General features: G+C 63.3%; 3 protein-coding genes across 5 annotated transcripts; 2 read left to right on the forward strand and 1 right to left on the reverse strand.

Moving 5' to 3' along the window:
* The first annotated feature begins 137 nt into the window (after nt 1-137).
* Nucleotides 138-7,492, forward strand: CCDC157 (coiled-coil domain containing 157). Its single transcript, XM_071445767.1, has 10 exons — nt 138-631; nt 2,113-2,284; nt 2,951-3,578; nt 3,914-3,991; nt 4,716-4,939; nt 5,044-5,211; nt 5,849-6,017; nt 6,373-6,512; nt 6,789-6,850; nt 6,927-7,492. The coding sequence occupies exons 1-10, from the start codon at nt 384-386 to the stop codon at nt 7,126-7,128; spliced, it is 2,091 nt and encodes a 696-aa protein (XP_071301868.1). The 5' UTR covers nt 138-383; the 3' UTR covers nt 7,129-7,492.
* A 135-nt stretch (nt 7,493-7,627) lies between these two features.
* Nucleotides 7,628-12,103, reverse strand: RNF215 (ring finger protein 215). Of its 2 annotated transcripts, none has more exons than XM_071445766.1 (10): nt 11,785-12,103; nt 11,025-11,156; nt 10,656-10,727; nt 10,499-10,584; nt 9,781-9,835; nt 9,346-9,450; nt 8,839-8,952; nt 8,623-8,760; nt 8,392-8,494; nt 7,628-8,275 (listed from the first exon to the last, which is right to left on the reverse strand). In XM_071445766.1, exons 1-10 carry the CDS (start codon nt 12,070-12,072, stop codon nt 8,253-8,255), a joined length of 1,116 nt encoding a protein of 371 aa, XP_071301867.1. In that variant the 5' UTR covers nt 12,073-12,103; the 3' UTR covers nt 7,628-8,252. The 2 variants fall into 2 exon arrangements, with proteins under 2 accessions (XP_071301867.1, XP_071301865.1); XM_071445764.1 differs by having other exon boundaries at nt 8,839-8,955.
* A 3,424-nt stretch (nt 12,104-15,527) lies between these two features.
* On the forward strand, nt 15,528-20,893 carry SEC14L2 (SEC14 like lipid binding 2). 2 transcript variants are annotated; one of them, XM_071445768.1, is made up of 12 exons: nt 15,529-15,678; nt 17,718-17,793; nt 17,874-17,917; nt 18,075-18,134; nt 18,234-18,422; nt 19,188-19,283; nt 19,439-19,499; nt 19,574-19,657; nt 19,780-19,886; nt 19,962-20,101; nt 20,193-20,362; nt 20,566-20,893. In XM_071445768.1, exons 1-12 carry the CDS (start codon nt 15,625-15,627, stop codon nt 20,694-20,696), a joined length of 1,212 nt encoding a protein of 403 aa, XP_071301869.1. In that variant the 5' UTR covers nt 15,529-15,624; the 3' UTR covers nt 20,697-20,893. The 2 variants fall into 2 exon arrangements, with proteins under 2 accessions (XP_071301870.1, XP_071301869.1); XM_071445769.1 differs by lacking the exon at nt 19,188-19,283 and having other exon boundaries at nt 15,528-15,678.
* Nucleotides 20,894-20,986: the final 93 nt, after the last annotated feature.

The following is a 20,986-nucleotide window of genomic DNA, read 5'->3' on the forward strand; positions in this document are numbered from 1 at the left end:
GTGACGCAACGCCGGCGGGAAGGGGGCGGGTACAGGGCGCGCGCCCGCTGTGGGATGTACCATTAGCGCCCCGGCGGGGGGGGACACTAAAACAGGAATGCACCACTGCGGGACGGGAGGGGCGTGGTTGCCATGGCGACAGGGCTGGGACGCCGAGGCCTAGCACGGGTCGCGGGCTCCGCGCTTCTGCTCCGCGGTTGCTGCTGATTGCTCCGATCGCCCCGGTTCCCTCCGGTTCCCCAGCACTCCTGGGGTACCGTGCCGGTGCGTCTCCAGCAGCCTGTCCCGGTAGGGCGTTCCCTGCACCCCTGGCCCATCGCTCCCCGGCCCGGTGGCCCCGCTGTTCCCGGGCCGTGTCCCCCTGGGCCGGCCCGGCCCGCACCATGGCGCACCTCCTGGGCCACCGCGGCTGCATGGAGAGCCTGCGGGCCGACCTGCGGGACCTGCAGGCCGCCATCGCCGACGTGTGCTCCCGGGCCGGCGCCGTGCGCTTCCCCTCCTGGAAATTCCCCGACAAGGTGTCCTGCGAGCTGGACATAGCGGTGCTGCTGCAGCGCTACCGGCACAGCGACAGCGAGCCCGAGTTCAGCCAGCACGCACACGTGGTGCTGCTGGAGCTGCTCATTGACAGGTGAGAGCCCACAGGCAGCCCGAGTGGCTCCTGCCCTCCGGGAGGGGCAGCTGTGTGTCTGACCTGCTGAGTTATCCGAGTCCTGGAGGAGGTTTTGGGCACCTCAGCACAGGGAGAACTCAAAGGTGTTAGAGAGCATCCAAATGAGGGCTGAGGGTGAGAGCACCTGGTGTGTTCAGCTGGAACAGAGAAGACTGAGGTCAGAGCTCATCAGCTCCTCCCGGGGTACAGTTCTGATCTCTGTGACCAGGGATGGGATTCAAAGAATGGCTGGAGCTGTGCCAGGGAGGTTTGGGCTGGATATCAGGAAAAGATTCTTCCCCTAGAGGGTGCTCAGGCATGAACAGGTTCCCCAGGGAATGATCACAGAATCAGCTGGGTTGGAAAAGACCTTGGAGATCATCAAGTGCAACCTATGACATAACACCACCTTATCAATTAATCCATGGCACCAAGGCTGCCAGAGCTCCAGGAGCCTTTGGCCATTGCTCTCAGGCACAGGGTTGGATTGTTGGGGTGTCTGTGCAGGGCCAGGAGTTGGACTGCATGATCCCTGCATCCCTTCCAGCTCAGGATATCCCCTGATTTTATGAAATCTTTTGGATGCTTTGTTCCCCATGTATTTCCCTAATGAGCAGCGCCAGCACCATAGCTTCATGCCCTGCTGAGCTTTAAAACCCAACTCCCTTCCCTGCTTAGAGCTCCCAGCACAAACTGGCCACAAAGAAGCAGAGCCAGAGGTGGAGCAGATGGGACAGGCTTGTTAAACTGCCTCCCAAAACCTTGGAAACACTCAGACACAGCTGCATCCACAGCCTGGGGAGGCCAAAGCCGCTTTTGCAATCTGAAATAAATACAGCTCTGGTTTAGAAGATGAGCCATTCCCACCAAGCTGTTGGCCCTAAAATCAGGATTTGCAGCAGCATGGTTGCCCCAAATCTTTGGGGGAGCTTAATCACAGCCTCTCAGAAGTGGCTGCTCCACGCAGTGATCCACACCTGGGCAGTCCTGGGAGCACCAATGCCACCCTCCTGCATCCTGCTGCTGCAAATCCTGATTTTAGGGCCAATAGCTCGGTGGGACTGGCTTATCTTCTAAACCAGAGCTGTATTTATTTCATCCAGACTGCAAGAGGGTCTTTGGCCTCCCAGGGCTGCTGATGCAGCTGTGTCTGAGTATTTCCAAGGTTTTGGGAGGCAGTTTAACAAGCCTGTCCCATCTGCTCCACCTCTGGCTCTGCTTCTTAGTGGCCAGTTTGTGCTGGGAGCTCTAAGCAGGGAAAGGAGTTGGGTTTTAAAGCTCAGCAGGGTATGAGGCCGTGGTGCTGGCACCATGGAAATACATGGGGAACAAAGCATCCAAAAGACTCCATAAAACCAGGGGATACCCTGAGCTGGAAGGGACGCAGGGACCATCGCTTTGCCTGGGTGATGGGAGGGGGCCCAGCCTGCATTCCCAGCTGTGTTTTCCCGTGGGGACAGGCTCCTGCTGCTGCTGCAGAGCTTCACGGGCTACGCCGAGGCGGTGCTGAGCGGGCGGGCGGTGCCGCCGCCGCGGGGCCCCGGGCCGGGCATGTCCGCGGGGCTCACGGCCAGGACCTTCTGGAGCTCCATGCTGAAACTCGGCGCCTTCTGCCAGCAGCTCCGGGACCAGGTGGGACATCTGGGCTGGGACATTTGGGGACGTCCCATGAGCTGAGTCACTCCCCTCCCCGGATTGGGATCGTGGTCCTTCTCACCACGCCAGATGTGCGTGCAGCCTCTGAGTGCTGGCCCCTGTGTCACACATCTGTCCCCTCCCAGCCTGAGTCCCTTCCCTCCACCCCTCCCAGCTGTGCCACTGCATCCGTCCTGCTCCAGATTTCGGGACGAGTGAGCTGGGCTGCCTCTAGAGCTTGGGAAATATTCTCCTACTGCCAAAATGCTGCAGCGCTGCTGATCCCACTGTGGATCTGAGCTGCCTCAAGACAGTGAAATTATTGGTGGTAAAAACAACCTGTCTTGCGTTTTATTTTCCCCAAAATGATCTTTCTCATGGAAAAGTCTCACAATAATCCATGTGGCAAAACCAGGAGGCAGTGCAGGGGGTGGGACAGAAGGGATGGTGGGGAACTGGGGAGGAGGTTTTGCTGCTGAGGCTTCCCCGTGGTCACTGTTCCTTGGCTGCACTGCTGTCCCATCTCCACACCTGATTTAGGCTTTTATGGGTCATTTCGCCTTTGATCTGGGCTCTGGTTTTGTTCTGTGCTCTCTCCCTCGGGAGAAGGGTTGCAGGTGGGAGATCCCCACACAGCAATCCACTCCACCCTGTGCTCCCCAGGTTGAGAAATATCAGAAGGAGCACCTGAAATGCATCTTGCCAGAAGTTTTGGAGTCAGGAACTGCCTCAGAGGCTGCCCAGCCCACTTCTGTGTGCTCAAATCTGAGTGTCCAGCCCAGGGCTGGCCCCAGCCTGGCTCTGAGCACCCGCAGTGTCCCCACACAGACCCCTGGGTCACCCCTGGGCTCCTGTGACACCTGCTCCAGCGCCCAGGCCAGCCTCCACGAGGTGGGCAGAGCCATCACCAGCATCTGCCAGAGCCAGAACATCCCTTCAGCTCTCAGCAAATTCCAGGAGGTGCTGGAGGATGGCACAGGGAGAAGGAACCTCTCTGCAACAGACATGAGCTACTGGGCCTCGGAGCAGAGCAAGGACCTGTCCCGCATCAACAAACACCTCCAGGGGCTGCTGCAGCAGCTGAACCCCGTGAGGGCTGAGCTGGAAGAGATGGGCAAACAGAAGGACAAGCTGCAGAAACAGGTTGAGGACTTTTCCAGGAAGCTGCAGGCAGAGAAGAGCACCCATGCAGAGCAGCAGAAGGCAGCTGAGCAGAGCCTGAAAGTCAAGGAAAAGGAGCATTCTGAGGCTGTGGCCAGGCTGGAGGAGGAAAAGGATGACCTCAGGAGAGGTACAGAGCTGTTCCCAGCTGTTCCAAGCATCCCTTCTGTCCTGGGTTGACACCCTCCCAGGCCCAGGGGCATTTGCAGGAAGAAGAACAGAGTCCATGGGCAAATTTTGGCCCCATCACCACCAGCATGGCCTCTTGTAGGTGCTGGGGGATTTTCCCTGCTGTGAGGCCAGTCCTGGGCAGTGGGAGCTGGTTGTGTGTGTCCTATCACTGCCTCCTCCCTGGCAGCACAGCACAATCACTGGATGGAAACACTTTGGTGTGGCTGTTTGCTGCCCCTTGGTTTGGTTGTTTTTGAGGAACTGATTAATGGGAGGGGTTTTGTGCTGGTTTAGGAGCTGCTGTGCTGGAGGAGCAACTCTCAGCCCTGAAGGAGGAGCTGGCAGCAAAGGAGGAGGCTGTGCAGGAGCTGGGTAAGGGGCTCACCCAGGGGCTCACCCAGCTCACACATCCCCCTCCCCCTGGCCTCACGAGTGTTTCACAGCCCTGTAGCCCCCAGCACCCCCAGACTGGGCTGTGGAGCTGTGGGGATGGGAGAGGATGGGCCTCCTTCACAGCAGCACCCCAACATCACCCAGTGCCAGAGTGGCTGATGCTGGTGGAGGTTTGGGGGGGTCACAGGCCTCCTGTCAGACCTGCCTCCCTTTGCCATGGCCTGTGGAGGGCAGGGGGTGCCCCTGAGCCACAGAATCATGGACTGGTTTGGATGGGCAGGGACATTAAAAGTCCATCCAGTGCCACCCTCTGCCATGGCAGGAACACCTTCCACTGTCCCGGGCTGCTCCCAGCCCCAGTGTCCAGCCTGGCCTTGGGCACTGCCAGGGATCCAGGGGCAGCCCCAGCTGCTCTGGGCACCCTGTGCCAGGGCCTGCCCACCCTCACAGGGAATAATCTCTTCCCCCTATCCCATCTAACCCTACCCTCTGGCAGTGGCCATTCCTCCTTGCTCTGTCCCTCCAGGCCCTGTCCCAAGTCCCTCTCCAGCTCTTTTGGAGCCCCTCTAGGCACTGGAAAGGCTTCTTAAGTTCTCTCTGGAACCTTCTCCAGGCTGAGCACCCCCATCCCTCTCATCACCTCCATGGTCCTGCAGCCTCTCTCCCCTGCCCAGCCTGGGCCATGGTGGCTCTGTCTTCCCAGAGCTCTCCAAGACCACCTTGCTGGAGGAAGTGAGCACCACAATGGTGGCCCGGAGCCAGGCGCTGGAGTTGGAGGAGAAGGTGCAGGTGCTCACAGGCCAGAGGGACAGCCTGGAGCAGGAGCTGAGTGCCACCAGGGTGCAGCTGGAGCAGGATCTGAGCACCACCAGGGTGCAGCTGGAGAAGGAGAAGGTGCATGTGGAGAGCCTGCTCCGGCACGAGGAGGTACAGCTGGAGCCTGGGATGGCTGAGCTGCTGCTGCTGCTGCTGCTGGCAGGGCTGTGGGGAATGGGGGCCACAGCCCCACACGGGCTCACCCCCCAGCACAGTCCCTGCAGGCCAAGCAGAGCACCCTGCTGCAGCAGCTGGACAGCCTGGACAGGGAGCTGGAGGAGCTGCAGGCCAGCCTGGGAGAGGCCGAGGAGGACAAGGCCCGGCTGGCAGAGCAGCTGGAGCAGAGCCAGCAGCAGAGTGGGAAACAGCTCCAGGCACAGCAGGTGAGTGCTGGTACCCAGGTGTGGGACACAGCCTGTGCCACAGGGCTGCCACAGACAGCCACACACTGCCCCCAGTCTGAGGGGATGCATAGTGGGTTATTTGAGCCTGTTTCGTGGAGGAACATGAGATGGACAAGCATGAGGCCTACGATGATGAATGGGAGGAGGAAACGGAGGGCAAAGAATGGAGTTAGTGTGGGGTTATCGACAGAGAACCCACCTCAGGCTCATTCGACCCACAGCCAGAGTTGTCCCAGGAGGGGCACTCTGGGACCCAGGGTGGCATTGCCACATGGCCACATCCTCATGGGTTTCCCTGGGGAAGAGGCCTCTCCCTCCACCCTGGGCCAGACAAGTCTCTGGTTGAGTCAGGGCAGAGGAGAGCAGCAGGAAGGGACATCTTGAGGTGCTTCCACATCTCCAGTGTTCTGTTCTTGGACACCTGGACACGCTCCACACTTTGTGGTTGGTGCTCCTGCTTCCAGCACACACAGGAATCTCACAGCTAGAACCCTGCACATCGTCCATTTCCAACTGCCACAGAGCATCCTTATCATCAGGGAAGGGTGGGAGTCTTCCACGAGGGGCTGAGTCCTCACTCTTGCAAACTTCATCTCATCCCTGCTGTGCCATGCAGGAGCTGCTGGACACGCTGCAGCAGGAGAAGCTGGCACTGGAGCAATCCATCCTGGAGCTGCAGGCGAACACATCCCAGCTGCAGGAACAGGCACAGGAGCTGAGGGAGCGGGAAAGGCTCCTGGTGTTCTTCCCTGATCTCCACATGCCCACTGAGACGCAGTTTGAGAGTAAGGGAGCAGATGGCAGCACAGTGGGTTTGTGCCTTGGGGTCTCCAGAGCTCCCAGGGGATCCTGCTGGCCCCAGACACTCCCACTGATACCCAGGAAGGGCTCAGACCCCGTGTGAAGCTGTGACCATCCCAGCGTGCCTCCCTGCACAGGTGCTGTGCATCCCACGTCAGGGCCAGGACATTGAGCAGGACCAGGACATGGCAGAGCTTCCTTTGCCCACAGGGCTTGTGGTCCCAGCTGCCACCTCCTGGGCTGTGCTGCTGCTCCCTGCCCAGGGCGGGCAGGAGGGGTGCCCACACCTCTGAGCAGACAGGCAGCAGCAGGCTGGGCTCTGTTGGATTTTGTCTGCAGGCAGTGGGAACTTTACAGAGGACATGAAGAGTCAGCTCCAGGCCAACAAGATCCGGATCGAGGTGCTGGAGAGGGAGAACACACAGCTCGAGGCTCTGCTGGCCAAGGTGAAGGCAGCAGCCGAGCAGGGCGTGCTCAAGGTGAGCTGGGTGCCACAGGGGCAGGTGCTGGGTACCCCAAAACCACCCCGTGGCCACCTTTGGGGACATCCTTTGGGGACCCTGGGAGGGCCAAGCCCAAGCTCCTCATGCTGCTGGGAGGTTGCTCTGGTTTAACTGGTGTTGTCTGAGGTCCCAGGGCTGGTTCCAGCTCCTTTCCATCATTGTGGCCATTGTGCCACCAGTTGTGGTGGCCAAGGGATGTGATTGGAGCTGAAGCTGGTGGGGGGAAATTTCACCTCCTCTTCCTTCCCCCAGCTTGTCCCACAGGCCCAGCTGCGGTCCCAGCTCCACAGGGCAGCCAGCAGGGAGGACACTGGGTGAGTAGGAGCCCAGAGGAAGGGGCTGGGGCGGGTTCCCTGCTCTTCCTCCCCTTTAACTGCTCCCACCCCGCAGGCGGCTCAGCAGCGGCAGCAGCAGGGACAGCCCAGGGCTGCCAGGATGCATGGACAAGGCCTGGCACAGAGCTCCCAGCAGCCAGCACTCCAAGAAACTCCGGGCAGAGCCCTCCCCCCAGGCCAAACCCTGCCTCTCGCTCCCAGTGCGACGCCTGGGGCTCGGCCTCCCCTCGCTGCACACCGGGGCTCACCGCAAATAAACACGGAGCAGTCTGAACTTCCTGACACAGAAACTGTTCCACCAGCAGCCACCTGCCCTGCCCAGGGGACCTCGTTACTGGTTCTTTGTGCGTCAGGAAGGGAAAGCTGGGCTCTGCCTGGTTCCCTGGAGAGCTGCTCCAGGGACGTTCCTGGGCACTGGGATTGATCACCCTTGGCTACGCTGCTGCTGGAGTTCCCAGGAGAGCCCCGGGGCTGATGCCAGGGCACAGTTTGTGCTAGCTCCTGCCAGGAACCATTCCCAAGAGGGGACTGGGATGTGGCCACACTTGGAAGAGGAAAGCAGAGCTGGCCTGGGATGAGAGGAGTCCAAACCACCCTCAGCCCACCAGCACAGCCACAGCTTGGGAAAGTCATTCCTCTATGAGCCCCGAGGGGCTGGGAACCACCAAGCCACTGGCACAGGCTGGTCCTGACCTCTGAGCTGCCTGCCCAGCACTATGAGCCCTGTGCAAGCCCCACACAAACCACACAGCCAGCCCTTGCTCCATTTTTAATAGGGATGGACACGTGCCACGTTGCAGCCTGTGGGGCAGGACCCAGGCAGGGCCCATGGTGTGTCCCCAGCGACCGTGCTGGCTTTGCAGCTGACTCGTGCCATCCTTTCTAATAAGTTATTATAAATAAAGCATCCAACCCCTGCCCTCCCATGGTGAGGCCATGAGTCACCCACAGCCCTGCCAGCCCCAGCCCTGGCAGAGCTGTCACCCACCTCCCAGAGGGGCTGGCACTGCAGCCAGGCTCTGCCTACCCTGCCACGGCCACCAGCAAATAGACAAAAAAACCCAAGACTTAGAAAAATTGCTGTGAGCAGGGCAAGAGCACAGCAAAACCAGGGCTCTCCCTGCCCCAGCCCCCACCCCGTTACACCCATGGGTGCCCCAAATCTTCCCTCCCCAACACTGCCCATCTGGACCCCCCACCCCTCTACTCACACCCAGCAGGAGAGCCCAAAGTCCTTCCCTCTCCGAAGTCTGGGCACTGTGATGGGCACAGCCACACCAACCCTGCTGTGGCAGCAAGTGCCTCTCACTAGGCACCCCCTGCCCCCTCCCTGTCCCTGCAGCAGCCGTGGGTCTGTCCCTGGAGTGTGTCCTCGGGCCAGCTAGCTGTCCGTGCAGCAGTTCCCTGCAAGGGAGGACAGACAGACAACCTTGGCACAGGGAGCCTGGCAGGCTCTAGGTGCTCCCCAGGCTGTGCTCCAGGGTCAGTGGGGCTCAGCTGGGTGCCGGGGCGGTTCTCACCCAGGATGTTGCGCTTGCAGAGAGGGCAGGTCTGCTGCAGCAGGAGCCAGGGATCCACACAGTCCCGGTGGAACTCGTGGGAGCAGGGCAGCACCCGCAGCCACTGCCAGCAGGGAAGTGAGGGCACGTGTGAGCACAGCTGGGTGCCAGGGACACAGCCCAGCCCCTGCCAGGGACACCCTGGCCCAGCCAGCGAGCAGAGGCTCAGCCCAGGGTGGGCTCCAGTCCCACCTGGCTCTTGTGGAACTGGTCCAGGCACACGGCACAGCTGTCGATCTCACAGGCCCGGCTCCGGGGCGGCTTCCCAGGGTGGTACCGCCGCGTTTTCAGCGCCAGCAGCCGCCGCCGGATGTGCTGCTTCAGGTCCAGCTGTGGGGCAGAGCCGAGGGTCAGAGCCCACTCAAACCCCGGGCACAGAGCACGGCACAGACATTCCCACATTCCCACCTCGGCATCCCGCTCCGACAGCTCCTGCCGCGACTGCCGCTGGGCCTGCACCATGACACCGGTGCAGAGCAGCAGGGCGATCAGCAGGATGGTGTTCCACAGCTGCTGCAGGTACTTCTGTGGGGACAGCACCGTGGGCACGGCAGCCGGAGATCCAGCCCCACTCCCAGCCCTGCTCCCAGCCCTGCTCCCAGCCCCGCTCCCAGCCCCGCTCCCGGTCCCACTCCCGGCCCCACTCCCGGCCCCACTCCCAGCCCCACTCCCAGCCCCATTCCCAGCCCCGCTCCCAGCCCCATTCCCAGCCCTGCTCCCAGCCCCATTCCTGGCCCCACTCCCAGCCCCACTCCCGGCCCCATTCCCAGCCCCACTCCCAGCCCCACTCCCAGCCCCGCTCCCAGCCCCACTCCCGGCCCCACTCCCAGCCCCGCTCCCAGCCCCACTCCCAGCCCCGCTCCCAGCCCCATTCCTGGCCCCACTCCCGGCTCCCCCGGAACCCCGGTTCCATACCTGGACCTGCGAGCTGCTCTCCCCGGGGCAGATGACCCCCTGCCACTCCCCGTAGAGGCCCCCTCGGGACAGGCCACAGGTGGACCAGAGTGTGAGGGTCACTCCCTGCAAGGCAGGACATGGCATTGCTGATGGCCCCAGCAGCGTGCAGCAATGGGAGCACACGTGTCCCAGGAGGAGGAACACTGCTGCTGCCAGCTGCCCTGTTCCCATGGGCTCCCTTCCCTTCCCTTCCCTTCCCTTCCCTTCCCTTCCCTTCCCTTCCCTTCCCTTCCCTTCCCTTCCCTTCCCTTCCCTTCCCTTCCCTTCCCTTCCCTTCCCCCTGCTCCCTGTTCCCTGAAGCTGCTTCCCATGGATCAGAAAAGTTTGGCTGGGCACAGTCATGCCCTGCTCTCCCACTGGCAGAATGAGGAAGAGGAGGACAGACAAGCATACCAGGTTCTCCAGCAGCACTGCCTGGTACGTGATCTTGGCTGTAGCCCGGAGCCCGCTGTGAGCAAAGGGAAAAGTGTCAATTCCATGGATACGGCAGGATTTGGGCACAGCTCCCCCGTGCCAGGGAGCACCCCCTCCCCACAGGGATGGGCAGTGACCGAGGGGAACCAGAGGAACACAGAGGGGAGGTGACAGCAAGACCCTTCCTCGCCAGCTGTGCCCAGTGACCCTGCACAGGGCTCTTCCTCTCAGCCTTGTGCCTCAGCTTCCCCATGTGTGACACCATGGCAGCAATCCCAATATCCCGCATATCAGGAGGATAGACAGGGTCCCACTGCTGCTGCTGGTGAGAATAAACACCCACAGAGGTTGTGGGGGTGGCAGTGCCATGACAAGAACCAACCAATCTGGACAATTTCTACTGAGAGTCCTAAAGCTCTTGGCTGAGGCCACCTGCCACCACATGGGGACCCATGGAAGGGCTCCAGCCCTGGGGAAGGGCTGGATCTGACCCAGATCTTCCCCAGAAACACATCTCAGCCCCAACTGGCCTTGGAATGGCTCAACACTACCCCAGCAAACATGATGGGCTGAGTGAGAGACCCCAGGGTGGTCCCTGGGTGTCACAGCCTGCTGGGGGACAAAGCAAGGACAAGGACAAGGCAGTGACAAGGCAGTGACAAGGCAGGGAGCAGGCAGGCTCCAGCCCAGGCCGTACCGCAGCAGCGCTCCCAGCAGCCTGGTGACATTGTCCGAGGACTGGATGACGATGACGGGCTTGGCCAGCAGCTGGGACACGTCCAGCTGCAGCGGGAGGGAAGGGAGTGGTCAGCGGGGCACGAGCCCGGCCGGCCCCGCCGCCAGCACTGCCCTACCTCACGGATGGCGTTCTGGTTCAGTGCCAGGATCAGCAGGGCAGAGGCCCCCAGCACCAGGGCTCGCTTCATCTGCAGGGACAGCGGGGACACGATCAGGGGACAGCAGGGCTGTGTCCCCAGCAACCTCCTGTCCTGCTGCAGGAAGCACCCAGCACATCTCTGCCATGGTGAAGGGTCACAAGGGACCCAAGAGGGGTCAGAAACTGTCAGAAACCCCCTGGGCCACTAAGCACAGACCAGGACCCCCCCAGATCTGGCCAGGAGACACCCCAGGTGACACCCCTGTGGGTTTGTGACCTGCAAACACCACGGCAGCCCTCAGGGGACAGGGCCAGGCAGAGGAGACAGGGTCACACAGAGGGTCACCTTGGTGACAACAGCGGTGGTGAAGGACTCCTCCTTGGCACCCCGGGGACCCTCGGCCGGCTCCTCGGTGCCCACAGGCACCACCCCGATCCAGCTGTCAGCAGCGCTCAGCTCCGGCTCCACGTCACCCACCTGGGGACATGGCAAGGACATGGAGAGCTGGGATGGACCCCAAGGTTCAGGGCACCCCCAAAGCACCCCCATGCCCCAGGGCTCCTAGGGAGGCGGGCACAGTGTGGGGACAGGGACAGCAGGGGGGTAACAGAGGGAAAACGGCCTGGCCCGCAGTGCCTCTGTGCCCCTGCCGGCACCTCCTCTCTGCTGCTGGCACACCCTGGGTGCCTGCCCTGGTCAGTCCCCAGTGTCCCTGGCCTCCCCACCAACCCGCCGGTGCCTCCCAGTGCCCTTCAGCTCCCACTCCTGCCCTGCCTCATTCCGTTCCCAGTGCCCGAGGACGCACCCAGCACCCACCGGCCCACAGTGCCCCCTTGCTCCCACTGACCGCTGTCCTGCCACTGCCCCCTGGTCTCTCCATGTCTCCGAGCTGCCACCGCTTCCCCCTCATCACCGCCACCCAGCACCCACGTCCCCAACCCCACACCCAGAAGCCCCTCAGTGTCTCCCAGTGCCCCCCGTCCCCACCGTTCCCCTGCCCCCCCCCAGTATCTCCCAGTGCCCTGCAGTTCCCACTCCTCCCCTCCCAATCCCTGGCCAGTGCCAGCAGCACCCCCAGCCCCGCTCGCCGTTTCCCCGCGCTCACCAGCACCAGGCGGCCTCGGATCTCCATCTCCTCCCGCTCCCCCCGCGGGCCGCCCCGGCCCGGCCCGGCCCGGCCGCCCCCCGCTCCCAGCACGGCCCCGCGCAGCGTGTACGAGCCGCCGGGCACCGCGCCCGCGCTGCCGGCCCCGCCGCCGGCTCCATCCCCGTCCGGCCCTGCCGCCCCGGGCCCCGACACGGCCACCTCGACCCGCGCGGGGGTGGCGGGCCCCGACCCGGCCCGGCCGAGCGCCAGCAGCGGGGCGAGCAGCGCCGCCCGCACCGCCGCCATGGCTGCGCGCCCCGCGCCCCGCAGCGCCCCCTGCCGCCGGGGAGGACCCGCCGCGACACACACCGCCCGCAGGGGGAGCCCGAGAGCCCGGAGCGGGACCGGGACCGGGACCGGGACCGGGACCGGGATGGGGATCGGGATCGGGATCGGGATCGGGATGGGGATCGGGACCGGGACCGGGACCGGGACCGGGATCGGGACGGGGACAGGGATTGGGACAAGGACAGATATGAGGGCAAGGACAGGGACAGGGATTGGGATGGGAACCGGGACAGGGATCGGGACAAGGGCTGGGAGAGGGATTGGGACAAGGGCTGGGATGGGGACAGGGACTGGGATTGGGACAAGGGCTGGGATGGGGACAGGGACTGGGATTGGGACAAGGACCGGGAGAGGGATCAGGACAAGGACAGGGACAGGAATCGGGACAAGGACTGGGACTGGGACAAGGACAAGGACAGAGATCGGGATAGGGACCGGGACAGGGACCGGGACAAGGACAGGGACAGGGATTGGGATGGGGACCAGGCTTGGGATGGGAATCGAGACAGGGATTGGGACAAGGACTAGGATAAGGACAGGGACAGGGATCAGGATGGGAATCGGGCCTGGGACAGGGGCTGGGGGAACAGAGATGGGGATGGGGATGCAGACCAGGATGAGGACAGAGAGCAGGAGAGGTACAGTGACGGGGAGCAGGGACCAAGACTGAGACAGGCACAAGGACCATGGCCAAGATGGACACTTGGACAGAGCAGGGACAAAGAAGGTGATGGGGACAGAGACCGGGATGGGGACCAGGAAGAGGTACAGTGACCAGGAGAGAGATAGGGACAGGGAATTGGGACCAGGATGGAGATCTAAACATAGACAAGGGCTGAGACTGGGATGGGAACCAGCACTGGGACAAGGATGGGGCAGGGACAAGGACAAAGATGAGACTGGGATGGGAACAGAAGCAGGAACCAGGTGGAAAACAGGAACAAGGAGAGGCACTGGAAGAACAACAGGAAGTGGGACCAGCATGGGAACAAAGGTCAGGACCAGGACCGGGATGGGAACAGGGAGAGGGACCAGGAGGAGGATGGGAATTAGGAGAGAAACAGGGGCAGGGACTGGGAGTGGGAGCAAGACAGGGACAAGAACTGGGACTGGAATGGGAACTGGCAGCAACAGCAGGACAGGGACAGGGATGGACTCAGGGACCAGGAAACCAACTGTCACCAGGAGAGTGACAGGGACAGGAACAGGAATGGGGACACAGATATCCACATCCCTGTGTGTGGATACAGGCACACATGGGGACACAGGGACATATATGCTCTGGGGGAAGAGGGACATGGGCACCCACAGCCATGGCACAGGCAGGGACATGGGCACCCCTGGGTGACATGGACACACACCAACACCCGAGTGCCCAAAACACAACTGCCCCCTGCACCAGACACCCCTCAGCACCCCCAGCCTGGGGGGTGCCCAGCAGCCTCCAGTGCCACATCCTGACCCCCAGGTGCCCCATCCTGACCCCCAGATGCCCCATCCTGGCCCCTGGGTGCCCCATCCTCACCCCCGGGTGCCTCATCCTGACCCCTGGGTGCCCCATCCTGACCCCCGGGTGCCTCATCCTGGCCCCTGGGTGCCCCATCCTGACCCCCGGGTGCCCCATCCTAACCCCTGGGTGCCCCATCCTGGCCCTGCTTTGGCCACGTGTGCCCAGCACATGTGCCTCCGGGGGATTTGCTGGCTGGATTAGCTGCAGCATGGGCCCAGGCTGACCTGCTTTTGGCAGGGGCCACGCTGGGAATGGGACTCAGGGCTGTGGGACCTGGTTCCCATGGCTGCAGGGTGCCATGGGATGGGTCTGGGTGTGTTCCTGTGTCCCTCGTGTCCCCAGCCATGTTTGAAGTGCGGGGGTTTAATCACAGGATGGGCACATCCCTCCTCCCACGGCCGCAGCCAGAGCCGGTTTAACCACACGGTGAAACATCCCGATTGCAGCGGGTCTGGCTGTGCCATAAACAACAGCCGGGAGCACGGCTGGCTCAGGAACAGCCGGGAGTGTGGGGACTCTGTGGGTTTGGGGGAGCACCAAAATGGGGCCTGGGGATGGCTTCTGCCAGAGCTGCCCCACAGAGGAGGCACATAAGGGGTGTGAATGCTCTGTGGAGCATCTGTAGGTTTGTGGGGTAGGGGTGGCTTCCTGGGCAGCTCCAGGGGACACTTATGGGTCCACAGAATGTGGATGGCTCCATGGGACATCTATGGGTCCCAGTTCCAAGGGACACACACGACTCCATGGCACATAAATGGCTCCTTGGGACATGCACAGACAGGAGATAGATGGTTCTGTGGGACATCCACAGCCCCCATGGTTTCATGGGATGTTTCCATGGGTTATCCATGGACATGTATAACTTCACAGGACACCCAAGGGACATCCACAGCTTCATGGGACAAATAGGGTTAAATAGGGTTCTATAGGACATGCAGAGCTCTCTAGGACAACCATGTGTCCATGGGGGAGATGAGGCTCTGTGGGACATCCATGGGACACACACACCCCCATGGGAATCCTGCTCCTGATCCCCATTTTCCAATCACCCCACCTGAACCCTCAATCTGTCCCTGCCCCCATCTCCCATCCCTGTCCCTTCTACCTGGCACCCTGCCCCAGTCCCTGCCCTACTTTTTGTCCCTGTTCCCACCTCCCATCCCTGTCACTGCCCTCATTGCTGTCCCCTTTCCCTGACATCTGGCCCATATCACCATCTCCCACCCCACAGCCACATCTCCCTCTACACCCCAATGTCCTCCCACATCCCCTGACACCTCACTGTGCCCCCCAAACTCTCATAGGGCCCCCACCGTTTTGTACACTTCATAACCCCCAGAGCCCCCTACACTCATCTCTCCCTTGCCCCCCAAATTCCTGTTCCCCTGCCCCCCAAGTCCCCTGTGCCCCCATTCCCCCTGTCCCCATATTCCCCATGCACTCCTACCCCATATGCCCCCTACAGTCCCCAAGTCCCTCCTACCCCCAAGGCCCTCTATGCCCCCATATTCCCTATAAACCCCAAACCCTCCCAAGTCCTCCATACCTCCCATATCAATTATAGCCCCCACACTCCCCTATAGTCTCCAAGCCCCCCTGTGCCTCCTCATGCCCTCATACCCCTATAGCCCCCATACCTCCAGCCCTCCATGTCCCATGTGCTTCCCATGCCCCCATACCCCTCCATGCCCCAATACCCCCATACCCCACAAGTTTCCCATACCCCCACATCACTTACAGCCCTCACACCCTCCTATAGTCCCCAAGCCCCTCTGTGTCCCCATATCCCCCCTGCCTCCATCACCCCCCGCATCCCCATCCCCGACCCCGGGGCGGCGGCGGGCGCTGACCGGGCGGGCAGGGGTCGGGCAGGGTCCAAGGCCACGGGGGTGGGCGGGGGGCCGGGCCGGGCCGGGCCGGGCGGGCCGGGGGGCGGTCCCGGGGAGGTGCTCGGATCCTCCCCGGCCGCCGGGGCCGGGCAGAGCCGCCCGCAGCGCACCATGAGCGGCCGCGTCGGGGACCTGAGCCCGCAGCAGGCGGAGGTGCTGGCCCAGGTGAGCTGGGACGGAGCGACCGGGGAACTGCGGGGGGACCGGGGCCGGGGCCGGGGCCAGGGCCAGGGCCAGGGCCGGGCTGTCCTCCCCGATGTGCGCCCGCATCCGCCGCGGGACCGGCATCACCCCCACCCCGCACTCCAAACCCACCGGCAGCACTTCTGCTCCCGGCCCCGGGGGGCTCCGCAGCCCCCCACAGCACCCCCAAACCCACCGGCATCACCCCCGCTCCCGTCCCGGGGGGCTCTCACCGCCTCGTCCAGCCCCCACATCCCCGGCTCCAAACCCACGGCATCACCCCCGCTCCGGCCTCCGGAGGGCTCCGCACCCCAAACCTCCCGGCTTCACCCCGATTCCCGGCCCCGGGGACGTCCCATCGCCTTCAGCCTCCACCCCGCCCCCCAAATCCGGCCCTGGGAGGCTCCCGCTGCTTCCATCCCTCATCCCGGACCCCAAACACGCGGGCCGAGCCCCACTGTGGCACTGCCCACAGGGCCGGACCGTCCTGGGTGGGTCCTGGCGGTCCCGCTGGCTGGACCATCCCGCTGGTGGGGCCCCATCCCTCTCCCATCCTCCGCGGGACTCGGGGACCTCCTGCCTCACTGCGGGCCCTTGGGACAGTGCCCTTCTGCCACCTCCATCCCACCCTGCGCCCCAGTCCCACGGGCTGAGCCCCCGTGGTGCTGCCCACCAGGGAAGGACCATCCCGGCTGTCCCACCACACTGGGCTCTGCCGAGCCCCGTTTTCTTCTTCCACCCTTCCCATGGGAGTGGAAAACTTCCTGCCCTCACCGCCGGGATTGCAGGCCCGGGGACACCCAGAGCCGGTGACTGTCACCCACCACGGCCACCTCTGCCAGCCGCTCGTGTTTGAGTGCCAGCTGTTATCGGGGTTCAGTGCACCGGGAGGGCACCCCCGTGCCTTTATCTTATCACTGCCTTTCAGCCCCAGCCAAATTCCACTGGCGGGCGATGACCCCGCCGGGTGCCAGCACGGGGGGCAGGGGCAGGCATGGGGCACAGAGCCCAAACCGTGCCCGGTGCCAGCCGTGCCCTGGGCAGGTGACGGAGGCGAGTGGCCGAACCCGTTCGTCCACCACCACCGGCTTTGTCCCAGGGTGAAGGAGCTAATCCCGGGTTTAATTACCCCTAAATTCAGCGGGAGATAAGCTAATCAGGCTCATTAAGGGGAGGGCCTCGGCTGGTACCGAGATTTGAGCTGTAGCCTGATTGGGGTGAGCGAGGCCACATGGACAGGGGACCCTGGGTCCCCCAAACCTCCCAATGCTGCACCCCAACATCCTCCTGCCTGTGCTGGGGGGCTGTGACCCACTGGAGGTCACAAACAGCAGGGGACACAGTGACCAGCTCCATCCCAAAGGATGCCACTGGTGGGGACTGGTCTGCTTGGTCCCTTGCTGAGGGAACCCCAAATCCCCCAGTCCTGCACCCCAACACCCTCCTGCTTGTGTCACGGGGCTGTGACCCACTGGAGTGTCACTGAGATGGGGACAGTGGGATCTGCTGGTGACTGGCTTCATCCCAGGGATGCCATTGGCAGGGCCTGGTCTGCCTGGTGCCTGCAGGGCCCCCTCTGAGGGGCCCCAGCTTTCCCAACCCCCCAGTCCTGCACCCTGGCACCCTCCTGCCTGTGCCAGGGGGGCTGTGGCCCACTGGGGTGTCACTGGAGCAGGGGTACACACAGTGGCAGCCTCCCTCCATCCCAAAGGACACCCCTGGAGGGGACTGCTTCACCCAGTCCCTGTGAGACACCCTGGGAGGAGCAGGGTGGTGACAGCCCACACACCTTATGCAAGGGCTTGGGGACAGCTTGTGCTGGGGGACAGTCCCCTGCCAGGTGACCGCTGATCCTGGGTGCACAGGGGGCACAGGGGAACAGGGTGGCCCTTCTCCCCTGGCAATGTCCCAGTCCTGGTTGGCATGTTTTTGGGGGCATGAGGAAGGGACAAACCTCCAGCCTTGAGGTTTTTGGGGAGGATCGGGGACCCCTTCACCAACTGTCCCTCTGGTCCCCGCAGTTCCGGGAGAAGCTGCAGGACGTGCTGCCCTCCCTGCCCTCCCAGGACGACTATTTCCTCCTGAAATGGCTCCGAGGTAACCCCGAGGTGGGGGCAGCACTGGAGGGGGGAGCCCCAGTGGGGCTGGCGGGGTCTGAGCTCTCTGCTCTCTTGCAGCGCGTTCCTTCGACCTGCCCAAGGCAGAGGCGATGCTCCGCAAGGTGAGAGGGGCACGCTGCTTTTGGGGCACCCTGCTGTGCTGGGACAGACCTGGTGTGGGACCCCACACCCTGAGCCACCAGCCCCAGCAAGAGGGACCCGCCTGTGGGGTTCACCCTGTCCCAAATCTCACCCTGGCCCGCTCTGCCCCCGCTGCAGCACGTCGAGCTCCGCAAGCACATGGACGCCGACAACATCCTCGCCTGGGAGCCACCTGAGGTGAGTGTCCCTGGGCTCCTGGGGTGGCCCTGGAGGGGACCATGCCCCTGAGTCCCCTGGGGTGTGTGTGAGGTGCCCTGAGCCCCCGTGCTCCCACAGGTGATTCGGAAGTACATGTCTGGCGGGCTGTGCGGCTACGACCGCGAGGGCAGCCCGGTGCGCTACGAGATCATCGGGCCCCTGGACGGCAAGGGGCTGCTCTTCTCCGCCTCCAAGCAGGACCTGATCAAAAACAAGTTCCGGGACTGTGAACTGCTCCGGCTAGCGTGTGAACAGCAGAGTGAAAAGGTGGGAACCTGCCCACACTCTGCTGGCCCCAACAGCTCCTTGTGGCCATATCTGGCCTGCCCCTACCAGTCATCATCTTCCCCAGCCCTAACAAGTCTCCCAGTCCTCTCCACTTCCCTCTTTCTGTGTCCCTGCCAGCCCCATAAGTCCATGTCCATTCCCACAACTCCAATTCCTCCCCAGCCCCCTATGTCTATTTCTGGTCCATTCCTACCAGACAATGTCCTTGACAGCCCTATATATCTTATAGGTCTATGTCCTGTCCATTTCCCTCTGTCTGTGTCCATTCCCACAACTCCAATTCCTCCCCAGCCCATCTCTGGTCCATCCCTACCAGACAATGTCCTTGACAGCCCTATATATCTTATAGGTCCATGTCCTGTCCATCCCCATATGTCCATCTCTGGGCCATCTCTCCCAGCCAATGCCCTCACTCGCCAGCCCTACAGGTCCATGTCCAGTTCATCTCCCTCAGCCCCACAAGTCCATGTCCTGTCCACCCCACCATGGACCATGTCCCTGCCAATCCCATGTGTCCATCTCTGGTACCCTCCCACCCCACAACTCTGCATCCTGCCCATCCCCACCAGTCCATGTTCTCGCTGTCCCTCAGCCCATGTCCCTGTCCCAGCTCCCATGGTGCCCCTTTTCCCCACACCAACACTTAGGAGGAGGCTCTGGCTGGTGTGACCAGCCTGTTAGGGCTGCCCCATCCCTGGACCTCCCTGTGGGTCCTGCCTGATCTCCCCCATCCTCCTGTCCCAGCTGGGCAAGAAGATTGAGATGGTGATGATGGTGTACGACTGTGAGGGCCTGGGCCTGAAGCACCTCTGGAAGCCAGCTGTGGACACATATGGGGAGGTGAGGGCTCCTGCCCACCCCCCTTCCCACTGGACCACAGGCCTGGTCCCTGGATGATGCAGGAACGGGTCCCTGCAGTGCCCTGCACTCCCCAGTGTTCTGGGTGGGTCCTGCTGGATGCATGGCATGGGTGACCCGAGCTCCCCCATCTGCAGATCCTGTCCATGTTCGAGGAGAATTACCCTGAGTCCCTCAAGCGCCTCTTTATTGTGAAGGGTGAGTTTGGCCCCGTTGTCCTGCTGCCCTTATCCAGGTGCTGATGCCCCCCTGACGCCCCCCTCTGCCCCCAGCCCCCAAGCTCTTCCCCGTGGCCTACAACCTGGTCAAGCACTTCCTGAGCGAGGACACGCGCAAGAAGGTCGTGGTGTTGGGATGTGAGTCCTGGCCCTCCCCAGCGTGTCCCAAATGGGGGTGACATGTCCCCGCTCTGCTATCACCCCACCCAGGGGGGATACTCCAACTTACAGCCCCCCAAACCCGCTGTCCTCCCCCCCAGCCAATTGGAAGGAGGTCCTGCAGAAGTACATCGACCCCGCACAGATCCCAGTGGAGTACGGGGGGACGCTGACAGACCCTGACGGGGACCCCAAGTGCTCCAGCAAGGTAGGAGGAGCCCCCGCAGGGTTCTTTAGGGGTCCTGGGCAGTTCCCCCACCCCCACATCCTCCATCCCTTCCAGATAAACTACGGGGGGGATGTGCCCCAGCATTACTACGTGCGGGACCAGCTGGCACAGAAGTACGAGCACTCGGTCGTGGTCAACCGGGGCTCGTCCCATCAGGTCGAGTACGAGATCCTCTTCCCCGGCTGCGTGCTGAGGTGAGGGCAGCTCCGCGCTGTGGGGAGCGGGTGACAGGGTGACAGCCGCCGTGTCCCCGGCCCGCCGCAGCACCGCCCCTGTGCCCTGCAGGTGGCAGTTCCGCTCCGAGGGCGCCGACATCGGCTTCGGGGTGTACCTGAAGACCAAGGTCGGGGAGCGGCAGCGGGCGGGCGACATGACCGAGGTGCTCCCCAACCAGCGCTACAACGCACACATGGTGCCCGAGGACGGCTCCCTCACCTGCTCCACGCCCGGCATTTGTGAGTGCCGAGCCCTCCCCGGGGCGCTGCGGGACCCCCGTGTCCCTGATCCCACCACGTCCCTGACAGCCCCCCCGTGTCCCTGACACCCCTGTCCCTGAACACCCCCGTGTCCCTGATCCCCCCCAGACGCCCCTGCCGTGTCCCTGACCCCACCGCGTCCCTGACACCCCCGTGTCCCTGACATCCCTGTCCCCCTGCAGATGTCCTGCGCTTCGACAACACCTACAGCTTCCTCCACTCCAAGAAGGTGAGCTACAGCGTGGAGGTGCTGCTGCCCGACACCGCCTCGGCCCAGCAGATCCAGGGGGAGTCCCCCAGCCACAGCCCCTGAGCCCCCCGGGCTGCACCGCGCCCCCAGGACGGCCCCGCGGGAAGATGGAGCCGGGGCTGAGCCCCGGGGCTGCCGGACTGAGGCGAGGCCGAGCGGGGCCGGACGCCCGCAGCCCCCCCAAACTCTGTGCCTTATGTGGGTGCCGCACGCACCGCTGCTGCTGCTGCCTGGGCTGGGGAGTAAAGGGATGGACTGAGCGGGGTCTGCTCCGTTTGTGGCTGCCCCTGCTGCCCGCCGCAACCCTGCAGCCAGCTCAGCTGCCCCAGCCCCACAACTGCCCCCTCAGTCTC

Source organism: Agelaius tricolor, unplaced genomic scaffold (assembly GCF_023055355.1).
Source record: "Agelaius tricolor isolate 1412-34295 unplaced genomic scaffold, bAgeTri1.0.p SCAF_20, whole genome shotgun sequence".
Classification (NCBI taxonomy): domain Eukaryota; kingdom Metazoa; phylum Chordata; class Aves; order Passeriformes; family Icteridae; genus Agelaius; species Agelaius tricolor.